A 20041-nucleotide genomic window follows, 5' to 3' on the forward strand; every position below is an offset into this window, starting at 1 on the left:
ATGGATTGGGAGATGAGTAACTGGTGGAGTAAGAGCAAACCACGAGGTGGGAGTAGCCGAGAAGACATGAGAATTTGAATTTTTCACAGCAACAAGAAGAAAGGCAGACTCATCAAATTGGACATGACGAGAACTAAAAAGTTTATTGGAGGAAAGATCTAAGCATAGGTAGGCACTTTGATTTGCGTAGTAACCAAGAAAAACACATGGTTGTGAACGAGGAAGTAACTTGTTGGAATTGTAAGGTCGTAACCATGGAAAGCACAAGAACCCAAAGGTGTGAAGACAAGAGTAATTTGGTTGTTGACGAAAGATATCGATGTATGTGGAGTCATTGTGAAAAACGGGAATTGGCATTCGATTTATGAGGTAGATGACAATTTTGAAGGCATAGGACCAATATTGGAGGGGTACGGAGGCTTGATGAAGAAGGTTGAGACCAGTTTCGACAACATGACGATGTCGCCATTCGACAATACCATTGTGTTGAGGTGTATGTGGCAGCATAATAAGATATGTGATGCCATTGGAAGAGAGAAATTGGAGTTTGACAAATTCCACTTCATCATTAGCGTATAAGGAAATAATTTTCAGAGAGCTTTAAAGGTCATAAAGGTAGAAAACTTAAATGATTTCCTTTTGAGAAGGTAGAGCCATATGTATTTGGTAAAGTGATCAACAAAATTAACATAATAAGAAAAACTATCAATAGAGGAATACAAAACAGGGCCCCAAACATCACTCTAAATAAGTTCTAATGGACCCTTAGTCTAAAGAGAAGAAATATGAAATGGGAGCCGATGGCTCTTATTGCATTGACATGAATGACAAATAGACTTAGACAGGTTGGAATACACAAGAATAGAAGAGGAATAAAGGACTTGTTGAAGAGTTTTATGATTGGCATGATCAAGATGACGGTGCCACAAGTTCGGAGAAACCACCACACCCACTATGGCATGAGGTTAACGGAGGGATTGGGAAGACCACTCATACACATCATCCTTCCTCGGGCCTCGAAGAAGTACCATACTCGTGTTTAGATCCTTGACAAGAAAAGAAACATGAAAAAGTTCAATATATGTGTTATTTTTCTTATTAAATTTTGAGATAGAAATAATATATTTGGTCGTGGATGGAATAGATAGAACATTAGATAAGTGAAAGGATTTGGAGGATGGGGAAGGAAGAAAAGATGAATGAACATGAGTAATACCCAAACCGGAACCATTATCAACAGGCCCATCATAATAAGAGACACCAGGGAGATTGGCAGAATCAGAGGTAACATGATGGGATGCACCAGAATCAAGTAACCAAGCTGGGTAAGAGGAAGAGCGGCCATGGGTAGTGGGATTCATCACCGGCAGATTTTGAGAGCCAAATTGAACGTGAAGAAAACGTTTGGCACTATAACCTTGCGTACCACACCATTGACAGTAGCCGTGGTATCCTGTCCTGGAGGTGTTGTTGGATCGGCAACCATTATCATTTGGGAGAAGATGAAAAAGAGCAGGAGGAACAATTGGAGGTGTATTGCCGAGAGCTGTGAGTGACATTGGCAGTTATTACAGGGGCTGCAAAAGTGGTATCATCTCGTTTAAGACCAGCTTCATGTGCGACCAATTTATCATGGAGATTTTCGTAAGAGATTGAGGTGTTAAGTGAACGGACGTAAGCAACTTTTCCTTAAATTTAGGGCCAATACCATTGAGAATATAAAGGAGCAGATCATCATTGGAAAGACGAACATTGATGATGGAAAGCTCGTTGGCAATCACTTTCATTTCGAGATATGGCAAAGTCTTTTGTGCCACCCATTATATGTGTTTATGCTCTTTTTGGGAAGGTTAACTTAGATAGATGTGGAATGGTGGATGATGTGTGAAGACGTGGGCCTTCAGCATGTGTATGTGCCTTCGGCAGGTTATTGCCTTCGGCAGTTAATGACATTCAACATAAGCAAAGTAAATAAGCGTGCAGAAGATGAGATATACGTGGTTCACCCGAATGTTGGGCTACATCCACGGAGAAGGATGTTCTCATTATGATAATGTTTGTTTACATTTGTACAAGGGAATTAGACCTAAAGATAAAGGGAAGAAGGCCAAAGGCCTAAGGTACAAAGCCCAAGAGTCTAAGGCCCAAGGGTCAAGACCCAAAAGTCAAGACCAAAGGATCCAAAGATCAAGCCCCCTTTAAGTGGAGAGTGGTCTTCTTTTATTGGTGAGGGGGAGTCTCCACCTCTTGTCTTCTTCCAATGTGGGACTCTTGACATTGCCCCTAGTTGTGTCTTATCGTATGGCTTCTTTGGCTAAGGTGATGACCTCTCATAGTATGGCCCGTGGCTAATCTTGCCTAGCTAGTTGCTCGGTTAGTCACGGTATCAACAATATGTTTCAGTTTTGTTTTGAATTTGCTGGTGTTTGCAATGCTCATAACATGGTCAAATTCTTTGATATTGAATTGAAACATACCATTAACAAGAGTTCCACTACCAACTGAAATTGTATTCCTTAAATTAGAAAATCCAATATCCTTGACCACTACCTCAAACTTTGCTTTAACAAGCCTAGATATTGATACTAGATTCCTTCTCAACTATGTCTGGAAACTTAAAAAGTGTGGTTTGGTCTCGCGCAAGCTCATAGACCTTGGTATGAAAACTTGTATCACTACATGATAGCCCTTGGCTTCACCTCCTCCACTACTAATTTATATCTTTTCATTTAAGTTGTTCCATATCTTACCTTCCTATGATGATGATATCCACATCACTGGTTCTGACGCTCACTGTCACTCTCACATTCAACAACAGTCAGAAATTTGTTATCATAAATCTAGGCTCATTTCCCTACTTTCTCGACATTCAAGCTCATTGCAATACAAACGGTTTGTTCATATGTCAAACCAAGTATATTCAAGACATTCTCACCAAAGAAACTATGATCGATGCAAAACATTGCTCATCTCCCACTTCCACAACCAAATTGGACATCATTTCTGGTGATGTATTAGACGACCCTACTCATTATTGATCGCTAGTTGGTGCCCTTCACTACCTTATTTGGACTCGACTAGATATCTTTTCCTCTATCAATCAAGTTAGCCAACATACGCAAACTCCACAAACTTTTCACCTCACTGCTATCAAAAGGATCCTTCGATATCTCAAAGGAACACCTGATCATGATTTCCCAAAGGCTCTACATCTCTCATAGCTTTCTTCGATGTTGATTAGGTCAGTTGCCCCATTGATCGAAAATCCACCCCTGGCTTTTGTTTCTTTTTTTGGTCAACAATACCATAACATGGAAGCAGACCTTTGTCGCCAAATCCCCTAGAGAAAATGAGTATTGAGCCTTTGGTCATACTACCACTGAACTCACTTAGATCTCCTCTTTATTAAAGGACCTTCACTTCTTCCTCTTGACACAAGCTCTTCTTCTTATGACAACCTCAGTGCCCTAGCACTCTCAGCAAACCCCATTAACCAAGCACATTGAGGTCGACTATCATTAAATATGTGAATTGGTCACCATATCTCACATATCTTCTCACAACCAACTTGTTGACATCTTCATCAAACGTCTTCCCAAGCCACGTTTCAAAGAACTTAGTTCCAAGCTAATTATGGCCACTCTATGGATTTGGTACTTGGTCAGACTCACATATTGATCATGATAGAATAATCTTGTTGCAATTGCAATTGGGAAGGCCATATTTCTCATGTTTAGTTACCTCCACTTGAATAGTCTTTGTCATATGTTTAGGCTGTTAGGCAACCTCCACTTGAATTTGGGATATGAGATAGATAGATAGTCTTTAATTTGGAGTGGATTAAGAATAATAGATTGGTCAGTAAATTGGGATTCATTTACTGATTGCTCAGTTATGTTATTTAATGGATTTACTCATGTAATTTTTTTTTTTTTGTGGGTGATGTTTTAGCAAGAAGCTGATTTGCGGAGAGGAAATGGTCAACTACTATCACTCGCTGCCGCTTAGTATCTTTTGCTTTCTATGTAGATGAAGTTGCTTAGGTCTGGAGATTTGAAAGTTAGCACATCTATTGAAATTACTTGGTCTTTTTGTATTGCTCTATTGACATTAGGCACACCATATCATCAATCAAATGTTATGTTTTTGTATTTGAAATTTCTATTGATTAATCCAAGCACATGGAGTTTAATCCCTTCATTAATCTCATTCTTGTTCGTTATATGTTTTATTCTTTAGGGCTTGTCCAATATAGGTCCCTACAATTTCTATTTCCTAGACATATACCCATCATCCTATAAATCTATGTGTAAAACCCAATTTCAAACTTAAATAACCAGTAGGATATAAGAGGTCATAGTATTCCTATGTTTTTACATCATTGCCATCAAACTTCATATTTAATTTATAATTTATTCCATGCATTTCATTACCAGTCATAATTGTAATTAAAACTCCCTATTAATAGCATATCAATCATCCCATTTCTTTTGGTTGCTATACCCTCTAACATATCACCCCCTAAAATTACAAACCAAAAATATATATATGTAAATTACATATCCAATAATGTACATATGAAAAAAAAAATATATATATATAGGTATATTATTTACCAAAAAAAAAAAAAAAGAGGTCAGTTACTTTGTAATTGAAATTTCAGTACATTTTTCAAAAATTAAAAATAGGTACACAATAATTTATAGAAAATAGGTGCAATGTATAATTGAAATTTATGCACATTTTTTATAAATTAAAAATAGGTACCTTATTTAGAAGAAAAAAATAAATTCATTATATTAGGTAAATTGTTTTACTAGGTATACATTATTAGAGAAAAAAAAAATAGGTACATTATTTAGAGAAAAAAAAATAGATACAAAATTTAGAGAAAAAAATAGGTTCATTATACTAGTTACATTATTAGAGAAAAAAATAGGTACAATATTTAGAGAAAAAATAGGTTCATTTAAAAAAAATATTTTTCACAAAACAAATAATAAATAGATTATCAAATTATTTTTCAACATAATTAAAATTTACACTATTATTCATAAAAGTATAATAAAATAGATTACTAGTCGTATAATTCATAAAAGGAAAACAACATTAATTCCTAAATTTAATATTGAATGTAAATTACTAATAAGTTAAATAGATCACTAGTAGTAATTCATAAAAAACAACATTAATTCAAAAATAGATTACTAATACGTTAATGTTGAATTTAATATTTAATTTCAAATAAGTTTCTAAATTAATTCCTACATCCATTACAACCATTTGGTAATCTTTCCAAATTCAACGTGTGTCATTAGTTACACCCCCCATAACACATTAAGTCATAAATAGGGATAGTTTTGGAATCCGAAAAATACAATAAATCAGATTTTAAGTTATATTAGGTAACTTGCTTAGTTGGATCCTAGTCATCAGGTATTATTTGAATTTTTTGGGTATTTTAAATAGAAAACTAAAAGAAAGGGTTGTAGGTTATTTAAAATGAATTTTATGGGTTTAAGCTCAATTTACTATATTCTTTAATACTGGGTTAGATGACATTAGTTTTGTAAATTTTGAGTTTTAACAGGTAACACATATTGAATGAATGATAAAATCAACATGAGATTTATTATTACAAAAAAAGAAGAAAAAAAAAAGAAAAAAAGAAGCCAATCACGTCGTGCACAATAAGCTGTAATTGCTAATTGATAGTCTTCATTTACGATGACTAGTGCATGTCGTAATTGCTTGTACTGAATTATGGCTCACTATGCAAGCCATTTAAAGTAATTATAACGACGTTACATGCACGTTGTAATAAGGTTTACAACGTGTTTTTTGTGGGATTATTTGCGACTGGAAAAACATGTCGCTATTGAGGAAACATTATTTACTACAATGGCTTTTACTGCTTGCAGCCTTATGTCGTGAATGATACTTTACGACGTGCTTTGTGCATCGTGAATGATATTTTACGGCGTGCTTTGTGCTAAAACCTTAACACTAGTTAGTATTTCAAGTAACTATAATGTGTAGTAACTACGAATGCGTGGTTTTATTATTATTATTTTTTCTTGATACAAGCGATATGAGGGGAGAGGGGTTTTCTACAACTACCAAGGTGTTATGGGGGGTCGAACTTGAGACCTTTAGTCTATGAATCAAGGTCCTTTTTCACTGGACTAGACTTCGTTGGCGAGGTTCTATTTCTTAAGTGAAAGTTGTTTGGGAACTATTAAATTTTTTACTTAAATTGTTTTTATAAATAATTTCATATTTTGGATAGATTGTAACTATTTTATTTTAGGGTTAATGGTTTTATTAGTCCCTGAATTTAGATCCGATTTGCATTTGAGTACCTCAATTTCCAAAATGGTACCCGCGGTCCTTCAATTTCATTTTCGTTAGAACTAATGGTCCTGCCGTCAATTTTGTTAACTTTTTCCGTTAAATGCAGGGGTAAAATGGTATTTTTATATTAAAACCAAAAAAATGAATAAAAAATTGTATCTTTAAATAAAAAAACCAACACAAAAAATTAAAAAAATCAATCATCGTCCGCGGCCGCCGCCCCTCCCCCGAAAAAATCCCATCGTCCCCGACCCCATGCCAAATCAAAATCTGTCATTGTATCAAAGACCAATTTTTCATAATCTTGAGTTCTTATCTGTATGCATAATTCATCTTGCATTTAAATCAAATCAAAACTTATACTAAAAGAACTCCAATACTGGATAACAATTTCAATCACAATTATGATGTTTTAAGAATTGAAAGAACAGTTACCAAAAAAAAAACAAGAATTGAAAGAACAGAACCCATGATCTTTCTCTGGGCTAAATCTGCAGCCACCGCCCAAAAGAATCCAGTGCCAATGCAGAAGATGAAGACGAATTGGAGGGGAAAACTTGCAGACCCATGTCCGCCACCTCCTCCTCCCTCCCTTCACCATGAATACCCAAAAACCAAAAACAAAAAACCCAGAAAAAACACTGCACGAGGAGTGCGGCCGTTGAGGGAGCCAACTCTAGAAATCCCATATCCCATTTTGCATAAAAAACGAAAATTCAAGTCGAATTCTCATCTGGGTCACCTCCATTTCCCCTTTTAGTCCAACCTTTTTTTTTATTTTTTATCAAGAGTATATATTTAATGATCCATAATTTTTATCAAATTCTCATCTGGTTTTGAAATCGATTTGAGTTTGAGTGGGTTATGGTCCAAATCAAAACACAAGCAGAACAAAATCGATGAGGTTTTCGTCCAAATCAAAACGCAAGCAGAACTAGGTCGAGCGAAACAACGAGAAGAATCCAAATCGAATTCAAAGCAATTTCTTACCAAACACCTGATCCACGATGTTGTTTGAGTCCTCATCAAGATTTTTTCTTGAACTAAAGAAAAAGTGAGAAAATCCCAATTGAGCACCACATGCTTCAAAAAATTTGGGGGCAGAACGGCCAAGCAAGCGTGGTCCTGGTTGAAGGAGAGGTGGGAAAGCGATGGAGGCGAAGATGGAGAGGGTCTGGGAAAGGATGGGTAAGGTCATGGTCGGGTTGGCTGGGAAGGAAAGAGAGAAGGTGAGAGATTTTTTTGTTTTCAATTAACAATTTAAATTTATTTGTTTGATATAATTTAACTTTTTTATTTATTAATATTTGAAAAATATTAATTTTTTATTACTTTTTTGTCCACATGGAAGTCCATCTCTTTTTTTTTTTTTTTTTTAAATATTTTATTTATATTTTAATTAATTTAAAATGTAAAAAAAATTATAAAAATGCTATTTTACCCTTGTATTTAACAGAAAAGTTAACAAAATTGACGACAGGACCATTTGTCTTAACAAAATGAAGTTGAATGACCACGGGAACTATTTTGGAAATTGAGGTACTCAAATACAAATCGTGTCTAAATTCAGGAACTAATAAAACGATTAACCCTTTATTTCACTTAAAGAATGAGTGAAGAATTAGCTTTTTCTTTGTATCTTAGAAGAAGTGGGTTTAGATAATATATATAGAATTATAGAGGCAATCTTAAGCAATAAAATATTTTGTTTTCTTTATAAGAAACAATTTGATTAGGTTCCTTATGGATAAATCAACCAAATAAAACCTACGAAAGCTCCATTGTCAACTCATAAAGCCTAGTTATACGTGAACGTCTTATCACACTAAGTTCCTTATGGACAAATCAACCAAAATAAAACAAAGTAATATACAAATATTGAACTTGCATGGAGATTAGAAAAAAAGGAAAATTTGAAAACAAGAATCCCAATAAGGACAAGTGACCAATTATGAGTAATGAGCAAAAGCATCTTAATTCATTGACTACAGCTTGGACACTTGACAATAATAATAATAATAATAGCTTTTTATTTTTACTTTTTTAGTTGGTTTATTATTTTCTCTCTCTTCTCTAAACATTCCCAAGCATAAATATCTCAATCGCGCCCCCCTCGTCCGCTACAGAAAGCCAAGAGGGTTAAGAGAGATGGGTCACTCCGACCCACTCATTCTCTCAATCATAACACACACAACCCCACCACCTCTCTTTCTCTCTCTTCCCCACCTCTCTCTCTCTCTCTCTCTCTCTCTCTCTAAATCCACAAACAACCTTTCCCATAAAACCACCTTTTATATGTTCATATTACAAAAACCACTACTTAAGTTACATTTTACATCTCTTCCCACTTCACTCTCCGACCAGTCTAGTCCCATCCTCTCTCTCTCTCTCTTCTTTCTCTCTCATAAAAAGCTTTTTTTTCTATCTTCTTTTGTCTTCGTGTTCATTTCTTTCTATAATTTGTTTTTGTTATTATCAGAATTAATTATATCTCCTTTTTCTTTATTCACGCATAGCCTTTTCCTCAAGGAATACTTCCTGATCCGGCTATATATTACAATTTAAGCTTTGAAATATTATGTCAATGGATTTGATGGCATCCGAACGTGTTTGTTATGTTCACTGCAACTTCTGCAACACCATTTTAGCGGTACCCCTCTCTCTCTCTCTCTCTCTCTCTCTCTCTCTCTCTAAATGTCATTATAAGGTTTCTTTGTGATGTCTTTCAAGTTTCCACAGCTGAATTGACCAACATCCGGGCTTTCATAAATTTAGATGAATGAATTTTATGCATGATGACCCTTCATGGATCCAAAAATAACTTACTTTCCAAGTGTAGAAGAAAAAGAATCAATTGGGTTTTTGTGAATATAGAGCTAGAATTGTGACCCTCAATACATAAAATGCCCCCTTTTTTTCTGCTTAAAGTACTTGAATTGAGGCCATGAACTGCAACTTATTCTGATTTCACATGGAATTGACCCAACAATCTGTCTTGTACCTTATATTTTATGAGGAATTGTATCTGGGTTTTGGCCTGCAAGCCACAGTACATGGAAATAATAAGAAAATTCAATTTTATGTACGTCAAGAATAGTAGAATTCCAATCGACCCCATGAATGACTTATTTGATCTCACAAGGGACGGATGATTGCTTCCTTCCAGCTAAAGATAGCAAGCAAATCTCCTAAAAGGTTTCCCACTGCAGATTATTTCATTGCCATGAAAACTACTAGGGCAACAGCTAGGGTTATATTTCCAATTAATTCCAGGCAGGCACAGGTTGAGACAGTTTTTGTGATCCCAAGCTCCGCACAACTTTATGCTGATTCCTATATATATACATAAATTAAATGGTAGGGATAAAGCCAAGCCATGGCAGTACTGATTCATTTTCTTTTATCGTTCGATCTTGTCATACCTTCATTGCTCTCTCTCTCTCTCTCTCTCTCTCTCTCTCTCTCTCTCTCTCTCTCTCTCTCTCTCTGTGGATAAATAAATATGATCGATCCAGTGGTTACATATTTCATGTTTTGAATATCAATCTAGTACAAAATGTGCCTTTTCTTTTTCTCTTGACTTGAACTTGTGAATATATACATATATATATATATATATATATATATATATATAGAGAGAGAGAGAGAGAGAGAGAGAGAGAGAGAGAGAGAGAGATCTTCTGCCAATGAAAATCTTGAAGCCATAGCAGCAAATTTTGCTTTTCTTTTCTTTCTTCTTTCTACTTTCTTTCATCATAAGATGCCTCTGATAACCCTTTTGAATGCTTTCTTTTGTTTTTTTCCTTTTTTCTTTATTTGTTCGCTGTTGATATATAGAAAATGGAGATGTTAAACACTGCACAGTGCAGAGTGAACAGTAATTAAATTAGTGTATTTGATGATGATGATTCAGATACCAGCAAGCTTTGTCTTCTTTATTCATGGGCTATCTTTGCGATGTTTGAAAGTGATGAGTGAGTGGTTAATGCTTGTCATGGACTTTAATGGTTTCCGTTCCTGTCATGTCACTTTCGTCCTCTCTCTCTCTCTGTCTCTCTGTCTCTCTCTCTCTCTCTCTCTCTCTCTGGTTGATTGAAGCTACATGTATGTATATATGTATTTATACCTATATATACTTTTCTTTCTATCTTTTATCATCTTCCTTGGGGATGTGTCAGGCAGAAAAGCCAGGAGGGGCACCGAAAGGGAAAAAAGAAATAGTGCCTTAATTGACTCTTGTGTGCGTGTGTTTCTTTGTTTCCAGTGTGTGAGTGATTGAGTGAGAGAGAGAGAGAGAGAGAGAGAGAGAGAGAGAGAGAGAGAGAGAGAGAGAGAGAGAGAGGGGGGGGGAGATGATAGTCTTTAATTTATTAAATGAAGACTAGTCCCTATAGTTTTTACCCATGTGAGGTCTGAGAGTTTTGAGAGATGGTCTCTGTTAAGCTGCGGTTTCGATCTCTCTCTCTCTCTCTCTCTCTCTCTCTCTCTCTCTCTCTACATTGATCATAACCGCATTTTGTTGTAAATAACATATATATAATTTTTCTAGCTACTTGTTTGGATGCATTTACGAATTTCATCCTTCTACTTGTTCTTCAATGTGATTGGGTGTTAATTAATTAGTTTATCTTTTAATTTATGTAATTGGGTGCACCTGCAGGTGAGTGTTCCATGCAACAGCTTACAGAACATGGTGACGGTGAGATGTGGGCATTGTGCCAATCTGCTGTCAGTTAATATGGGAGCTTCCCTTCAGTCGAATGCTCTTCCTCCTCAAGATCCCCAGGTAATTAATTAATTAATCATTTTAGATTAAGCCCTTACCAAGGAAACAAGGAAAACATAACAAAAATAGAAAACAAAGCACAATTCATCATGTTAAGTTCATTTGTAATTAATTTGATGGGATAATTAGTTGTTTTGGTGAAATTAAAGCTACAGAAGCATCTCCTGAGCTCTGAGGATTCAAATAAGAGCTGCGGGTCTTCATCATCTTCCAAATGCAGCAAGTTTGGTCATCCCTTTGAGTCTGTAGAGCTTCATGACCAAACTAGAATCTCTCCCATCCGCCGTGAGTCTCTCTCTCTCTCTCTCTCTCTCATGTAATTGACCATATATCTATTTCAGTCACTTTAAATGGATTTCCAAAGACTCCAACCCCACCTTTACCCCCAAAAAACTTAATGTCTCTCATACCAAATGTTAAATGCAAAACCAACTTCCTGGTTTGATTGATTTAATATCCAAATGTAGCTCTAAGAAAAGTGTTTCTTCACATTTGGAAAACCACCTAATCTTCTGATGTTAATAAAGAATGGTGACCTTTCATAACAGATTTCAGAACCCATCAATTAATTGATACCAATGTCCATTAATACTTTGACAATTTGATCCATAATAATTTATAATAATAAATAAATAAATAACCAATTATATAGGCTGCATTTTTTATGTGAGGAATCTAGTCTGCCTCTAAATGAACCCTCTGTGCTTTCAATCCCAATAGTACACCATTGGAATATGTGGTCAATTTTTTAGCTACATATATCTGGATTATTTTATTTCTTGGAGTTTGTATTGGAGTTTCATTGGAAGCCTACATTTCATTTCATGCAGAATTATTTGTTTTTGGATATATATATATATATCTAAACCATTTTTTTATTTTTTTATTTTTTTTATAAATGTCTCAGCACCCGAGAAGAGACAACGAGTTCCTTCAGCATATAACAGGTTTATCAAGTAAGTTTAATACAATACTTTTATCACAAATTCTGTTGCTAAGATGGACATATTATCTCATTTTTAATGGCTCTCTCTCTCTCTCTCCAGGGAAGAAATTCAAAGGATTAAAGCTGGTAATCCTGACATTAGCCATAGGGAAGCTTTTAGCACTGCAGCAAAAAATGTAAGTCATGGATTGATAACAAAGAAAAGAAGGCATCATGTCTCTCAACTTTTTCATATCTGGGAGGTCTTGTAGTTATTAAAGTAGTACTATCAAGCTTCTTTTGGTACATAGAACCATCAAGTTGATCGATGCTGCTCCTTACATTATTAGTAAGTAATGACTCTTGTTTATCAAGTCAAAAAAGTGTCAGAAGATGAAACATTATTAGTAATCATTTCGGTTTTCATTTTTATTTTGTAGTTTTTATTTGTTTACTTAGAGATAAAGAGAAAATATATGGAAGAAAACGAGGGAGAAAGAATACTGGAGGGGAGGAATTAAGACAAATGCATGAAACAAAACATGAGAAAAACAAAAACTATTTAAAAATTTCTTTTAGCTTTTCATTTTATGTAACATCCATTACATTTCTCTGTCCTGTCCACCATCCCTCCTTCCCCACTTCTCCATCTATTCTCTCTCCTTTCTCTAGCTATCATTTCTCCCATTTACTTTTCCATTATCTTTAACTAAAACAACAAAAACAAAAACAAAACCTAAACGAATTTTTTTGCTTCATCATTTGGATGGCTAAATGCATGGCATGGAAATAAGGAATGATTTTTTGAAGTGCTTGTATCATGCTTTTGTGCAAAATGAGGTTTCATAAAGCCGTGTGAAAGAGTTGGTGACATTGGATTGGACAAGGAGTAAATTACTCATCCTGGGAGTTCTCAGAAGCTCTTCCATTTAATCATTCTCATTTTAGGAAACATGTAAACAATGGATGGTAAAAAAGAGAGTAATTAACCATATATAGAAACCTAAATGGCCAAAAGAAGAATCAAGACTATTGAGGAAAATTAATTTATTCATGGTCTTTTACCATTTGAAGTCTGTGAAATATCTTGTTTCCCATAGCAGAAATGTATAGTTTCATTCTTAGATTTCTATATTTTCTTTCTGCAAGACTGAGGGCATACATCGAGATATGGATGTAAAGGGGACAAGAGAATATATAGCTGAACTTTATTCATGATAGTAACATATAAAAAAAACACGAAATCAGATTGGATTTTCTGTGTTGCTTGTCACTAAAGAATGCAGATGAACTTGATGGGTTGAGGGGTATGGAGCAAAAAGTGTGGTTAATATTTCTTTTTATTATAGTTTATGGTGACTATTTATATGGGCGAAATTTATTAGCACATCCAAAATACTTGTCTCATTCCTCTGGTACTTTCCTATTAATCGTAGTTTGACATACGTGGATAAAGTTTTATTTAAATTTTGGTGTTTTTGATGAATTGACTTTGCATATATGTGTCAAACTGTGATTTTCAGGGAAGGAGTAATGTCTCCTTCCAGAAAGGAGGCAAACAGTGTCCAATTACTTAAGCATGCTCTACTGTATCAATTGCTATATCAGTTTCAAAACTATGGAGATTTATAGTTCTAACAAGCTTAAGCATTTCAGACATATGGCTCCATACCACATTGTATAGAATTTTTCTCCCTTTAACATGATCATATCCTGATACGGATTGGTCTTTTACAATGTTGTTTATTACATGTGTTGCTGTCAAGGTAGTTATAATGTTGCATATACCAATGCAGTTCTCTTTATCAGCCTTAAACATTTGTCACAATATTGGAGAAATAATACTGATTAAAGTTAAAATGGAAACTATCAACTGAGAAAAGGTTTTGTGTTGCAGTGGGCACATTTTCCTCACATTCACTTTGGGTTAAAGCTGGATGGCAGCAAGCAACCAAAGCTGGATCAGACTTTTGCAGGAGGAGATCAGGGAACTCAAAAGTCTAGCGGATTCTACTAAAACAAACTGGTACATATCCCCCGTGAGAAAGAAGCACCCTGGCTTTTCTATATATATATATATGTGTGTGATGCAAAGAAATATTGAGGTTGATGAAGTCTCCTAACCCTATAGCTAGGGAACCTCTTTAGAACCTCACCCTTTCAAATTGCTATATATATGTGTTCAATTGATTTCCCTAACTATCAAGAATTCTTGTCATTACATTCATGTTGGGCTTTATTTAATCTTTCAAGTAAACAGATAAATGTGTATTTGTTCAGTTTACAAAGCAGAATCTCTCTCTCTCTCTCTCTCTCTCTCTCTCTCTCTCTCTCTCTCTCTCTCTCTCTCTCTCTGTGTGTGTCTGTGGGAGGACCACATATATAATTAACCACTGTGATATTCCATGCATCTGGGAATTCACCCAGAGGACCATAGATTAAAGTTTTTGGCTGCATATATTATATATATGTGTGTATATATATTTTTACAACCAGCTTATGAGTGAATATCGAGCTGTCATGACTGATGCAACACGGGAGAGAGAGAGAGAGAGAGAGAGAGAGAGAGAGAGAGAGAGAGAGATGCCATTTGTGTATATTCACAAGATAGATGATGCAGACGTTCGTGCATGCTTCACCTGTCTCTTACTGAGGGCTCAGATTATCATAATAGCATTTTTGAAAGTTTTCTGTCCATGATTATATAGATTTGTTATAAATAGTTTTGAAATTTTTCTTAGTTTTTTCTTTTTTTGTTTATGGTTTTAAGTTTTTTTAGTATTATTTTTTCATTGAATTTATGGGTTCAACATGCATGTCATGGCAGCAAACAATGGCGGAGCCACTCCTAGGCCTGGAGTTGCCCTCCTCCCTTAGATTTTGATCTCTCCAATATTATATTATATATAACATATAGAATTTGTAATAAACAACTTATAATTTAAGTTAAAATTTCCTTTAAAACAAATTAGACATGACTAAATTAAAAATATTTAGCTCTAAACATCTAAGTATTGAATACATATGTGTTTTATATACTCGTATTTTTTACTTCGGTCCCCCAACTTTACAATTCTAGCTCCACGCCTGGCAACAAACTAACAAACTTTTCGATGGAATCCAACGACATGAACAAATTGATGTAACGATGCCTCACAAGAAAACAAAAGTATAAAAAGGACTATAGCTAATAGTTTGATGAACCTCATAGATGTTTGTGATAAGTCCCAAAAACCTAATTATTGAGAGTATTGTGGAAATTATGAAGGGTTTTCTATGAAACACTTAAAGTTTTAAATTTTTAGTGTGTGGAAGAGAAAAGGGTTTTGTTGATCAATTTTATATGTGTAAAATAGGATATATGATTATTAGGGTATATGATATTCGTTTATACCTAAAGGTATTTCGAGGAAATTATCAATCACTTTAGAATTAGGGTTGTTTTAGTCATTGTTGGCATTCCTTTCTAGTTTTCTTTGCAATCTACATTGAAGTTTTGCGAAATACATTCACACTTTTAGAGAAAGTGTATGGGACCTATTATTTATGTTTCAGTTTCAAGCTTATAGTCTTATGAATTTTTCAGCGGATGTGCAATTTTTAAAGGATAAAAACTTTTAAAAAAAAGGATATATAGTATATCAATTAATATGAAAATTAATATCAAATTATCAATTAATCTAACGAAAATCAATATCAATTAATTTTAGGAAAATCAATATCAATTAATTTAACGAAAATTAATACCAATTAATTTAAGGAAAATCAATATCAATTAATTTAACAAAAAACAATATCAAATTATCAATTACACACAAAAATAATAATTGATCATACCTCGAGTCGTGTGTCGCGCATCCTCTTCCTCATTGAGTTTGCTATAAGTTATAGTCCATGAAAATTTGGAATAATTATTACTCAGTAGTTAGAATTTCTAAGGAGTGGTGGAACGAAGAACATGCAAAGACTCATCAAGCCGCAACCAACCAATGAGATTGCGTGGAATATTCTTGGAAAATTAATTCCTTTAAACCTGCTGGTGGTTTCAACTAATACGGAAATTTGCATATTTAAGTCTATTAATTATAATTTACTTGACTAAACTGAAGCCATGAATTACTTGTTATACTTGCTCTCTCTCAATTAAGCAACTTACGTACCCATCTTTAATTAATTATGTGTGTTAATTAGTCAAAGGTCCATAAGAATATTTGCTGTGGTCATGTTGACGTGGTTCGTTAGCTAGCCCTAGCTAGGTTTTGAGGGAATCACACGACGGTGATGGGTGTGAAGATCACCCACGGTTGATTGGATAATTGAAATCCAATTAAGCACAGTGTTGTGGACTGTAACGTCTGCAATATGCCCACTTATGTTGCTATAGCATCAAGAATGGCACTGTAAAATGCCATATTGGAATATTAATGCCCAGAGAGAGAAAGAGAGAGAGAGAGAGAGAATAGGTTAGCTTTGTCTTGTGGGATGGGGTTGAGAGTACAGAATCTGAAACGTCAAATCGTGTAGTTGTATTTTGGAATGATGCGTGTGTGCGAGTGTGGGTGTGAGTGGGTCTTGTCCAGAAGATAGAGGGGGAGGTGATTTTGCTTTGCTTTACTTTAGTAGCTTTATGAAAACAATAAATGTCTGGATCACACTTGTCATGTCACTCGTGAGACTAAGTCGGGAAGAAGGAAAAGAAGAGAGGGAAACCGCTGCCGTTGGAAATGGAAACACCACCTAGAGAGAGAAAAGGAAGGTGCGCCTGCCACACACTTTTAATACAATTATGTGTATCTCTCAAGAGAAATAAGGTTTGGGATCATTTTTAATGCAAGCTATGTGGTTTCAATTTTATCAATTTAAATTTCAATATTATGAAAATTTACCAAATACTTTCTAAATATTATTGGACAAACCCCATAAACTGAATGACGAGGCCCTTAAAAAAAATTTAAAATTACTTATATAAAATAATAAATCTATATATATAAAGCAAAAGGCAGAGAATTGTGAAACATTCAAAATACCAGAAAATGCCCTTGGTTAATTCAAACATTAAGAATTGAAATTATTAATTAAATGAGGATAATATGGTAAATTCACATTTTTTTATATTAAAAAAATTAATAAAAACAAAATCAGATAATAAGTCCTACTTTTTTGGAACATAACTACCCCTGTTATCTTTTTCTTAATTTTAAAAATAAAATAAGAAAGAAAAAAGAAAACCAATTGGCACATGGATAGTAACATAATATTAATAGAAAAACCTACCCATACCGCTGTTTGGGCCTAAATTTTCAAAACGGGTGAACAACCGCAAGCCTCGGCTCCCCCCTCCCTCCCTCTCCCATTTTTACATCTCCTTTACACCTCATGGGGATGCAAATGTCATTTTTGCTCCAATGAGTTGGATGCAAATTCAAAGATGTAAATCCGATTTTCTTGTATTAATTTGTTCTTTGTGTTAAAAAAAAATTAGGCTAATTTTTTTGTGTTAATTTTGTGTGTGTTAGGTTTAATTATCTTTTCTAAACAAATCGACGTAAATTTAAAATTTTGATAAGATATAATTTCATTCAATATAATGTAAATAAAATTAATCTAAATCGTCAGCTTTGATATGAATTTATTCTTCACCGTTGATCAGTGTAATTGTTAGTTTCATATTTCAATTTGAATGAAATTTGGCCATACATTAGAGAGTTGTTGGAGAAGAACTTTGTACATTTACATCATTTTATTAACTTTCCCATTTTAATAAATCTCAGCCACGCCTTGGGCCCACCATTTTAATAACTTCCTCATCTTTTAGGTAGCTTTCCTCTCTCCTCTCTCTTGGCTTTTCTGTTACGGGACCCACTTGGCTAGGTGTAAAATTATATGTGCATTTGCATCTTTTTCCCCATCTCACGGCTGTGATGTACATTTACAACCGTATACACCTTCCCATTGCAGTACATTCCGGCAACCAAATATGTATATTTGACATACACCTCCATATACACCTTACCCTTGTGGATGCTCTTAATGAAGTGCCTTAAATATGGTAATTGCATAAATGGCAACAATTGTTGCTTCTAAATAGTGAAATAAGAAGATAAAACCCAATTTTCAGCTAGTGAATCTGAGCCTGCCCACGTCAACATTGAAACCCAAGATCAAGAATTTATATCTATCTCAATAAGGGGTTGGGTTATGGAGAGAGAGAGACTCTCTTTCCTTTTATAGTTTAGATTATTGTTTGTATTAAATAAAAAAATATTTTCGTAACCAGCTTGTAAAACTATTGTAATGTGATTCTTGTCGTTGATCTAGTTGTTAAAAAAATTCATTAAGTGATAACATGGTGAAGCCTACTTTTCTTATCTTAAGTGGCATAAAATCTATATATATAAAGCAAAAGGCAGAGAATGGTGAAACATTCAAAATACCAGAAAATGCCCTTAGTTAATACAAACATTAAGAATTAAAATTATTAATTAAATGAGGATAATATGGTAAATTCACACTTTTCATATTTAAAAAATTAAAATTAAAAGAAAAATCAGATAATGGATCCTATTTTTATGGAGCATAACTATCCATTATCTTTTTTAATCCTAAAATAAATTTATTTATTTATTTTAAAAAAAAAGCCTCTTGCAGGAGCGGAAGCGCGTGCAGAGAGGCTAGTATTAATAAAACAAATAAAAATGGACTGAATAATAAGAAAGTATATTAAAATATTAAAGTAAAAAAAAAGTATGAAAAGTGAAAAATAAAAACTATCTTCCCCCAACCCCGACCACTTACCCCAAGCCCAACCTAACAACTACTAAGTTAGGGGTGGCAATTTATAACACGACCCGTTATATGATTCGAAACTCGCAAAGAAAAAACACGACACAAACCCGCATTATAAAAATTCGGGTAATTTTTTGGTCAACCTGCTCTGACCCGTTTATTAAACAGGTGGGTCTTAAGTCAACCTGCTAACCCGTTACAATACCTGTTAACCCATTTAATTAAAAAAAATCACATATATATATATATATATATAAGTTATAACATATATAACTTGGTTGTATAATTTGGTTGTAATTTTGGATTTTTGTTGTATTTAATATGGTTGTGATTTTGGAATGTTCAAAAATTGTTATTTTTATTATAAAAAATTAACAATTGAAAAAATTATTTGTTAAACAGGTTACACGGGTCGTGTCATGTCAACTCATTATAAACAGGTCGTGTTCGGGTGAAGTATTTCTGACCCATTTAAAATCCTGACACGACACGACCCATTGCCATGCCTAACTAAGCCACCATACACCCACACATTTATTTTCTCTCAACAGTGCACGATTCGACTACCCCCACCAATACAACCACAAAGCCACTCATCGAGCCACAACCCACCCATATAAACCCACCGCCATCAATCTCCTATGTTCGACCCAATGAATTACAAAATTACATTGTTTCCAAATTTAACCAAATTCTAAACGTTCAATGAAATTGTTTCTGGTCAGATGGAGACCATATATGATCACGGGGTTGGAACTTGATTAGGAGGGCGATGTGAGGGTGGGAGACTGTCTGTTGTAAGAGAAGAAGGGAGTAGTAAGTCTTGCATTGATTTTAATATGATCTTATATTTCTTATGTTTAGGTTTGCAATTCCACCTTAGCTATTCATTCGTCAATTTGTCAACTTCAAATGTTAGGGAGGTAAACTCGTTCAAATACTCTTCGAATGTGTTTCAACCACATGATTTCTCAATCGCCTGCTCCCTTTCATGTCCTTCAACTCATGACAGATCTTAGTGTGCTCGATGTGGATGCAATTTTCTCCTTGGGTATATTAAGAGAGAATCCTTGCACCACTTAAATGAATTCTTCCAAGAATCCTACAAAATAAATGTGGTCAATCGGAGAACACCGGTGTGGTGTTGGCCAATGACCCTCGGATGCCTAAGTGAGAATATGGTCTCAGGG

The 20041-nt window shown here is 34.5% G+C and overlaps 1 protein-coding gene across 2 annotated transcripts; it reads left to right on the plus strand.

Moving 5' to 3' along the window:
* The first annotated feature begins 8529 nt into the window (after positions 1-8529).
* Positions 8530-14359, plus strand: YAB2 (Plant-specific transcription factor YABBY family protein). Of its 2 annotated transcripts, none has more exons than XM_021973095.2 (6): positions 8530-9004; positions 11015-11140; positions 11296-11425; positions 12048-12096; positions 12187-12262; positions 13963-14359. In XM_021973095.2, the coding sequence occupies exons 1-6, from the start codon at positions 8933-8935 to the stop codon at positions 14080-14082; spliced, it is 573 nt and encodes a 190-aa protein (XP_021828787.1). In that variant the 5' UTR covers positions 8530-8932; the 3' UTR covers positions 14083-14359. The 2 variants fall into 2 exon arrangements, with proteins under 2 accessions (XP_021828787.1, XP_021828786.1); XM_021973094.2 differs by having other exon boundaries at positions 8542-9004; positions 11290-11425.
* The last annotated feature ends 5682 nt before the right edge of the window (positions 14360-20041 follow it).

The sequence above is a fragment of the Prunus avium genome, chromosome 6 (genome assembly GCF_965620075.1).
Source record: "Prunus avium chromosome 6, drPruAviu1.hap1.1, whole genome shotgun sequence".
In the NCBI taxonomy this organism is placed as follows: domain Eukaryota; kingdom Viridiplantae; phylum Streptophyta; class Magnoliopsida; order Rosales; family Rosaceae; genus Prunus; species Prunus avium.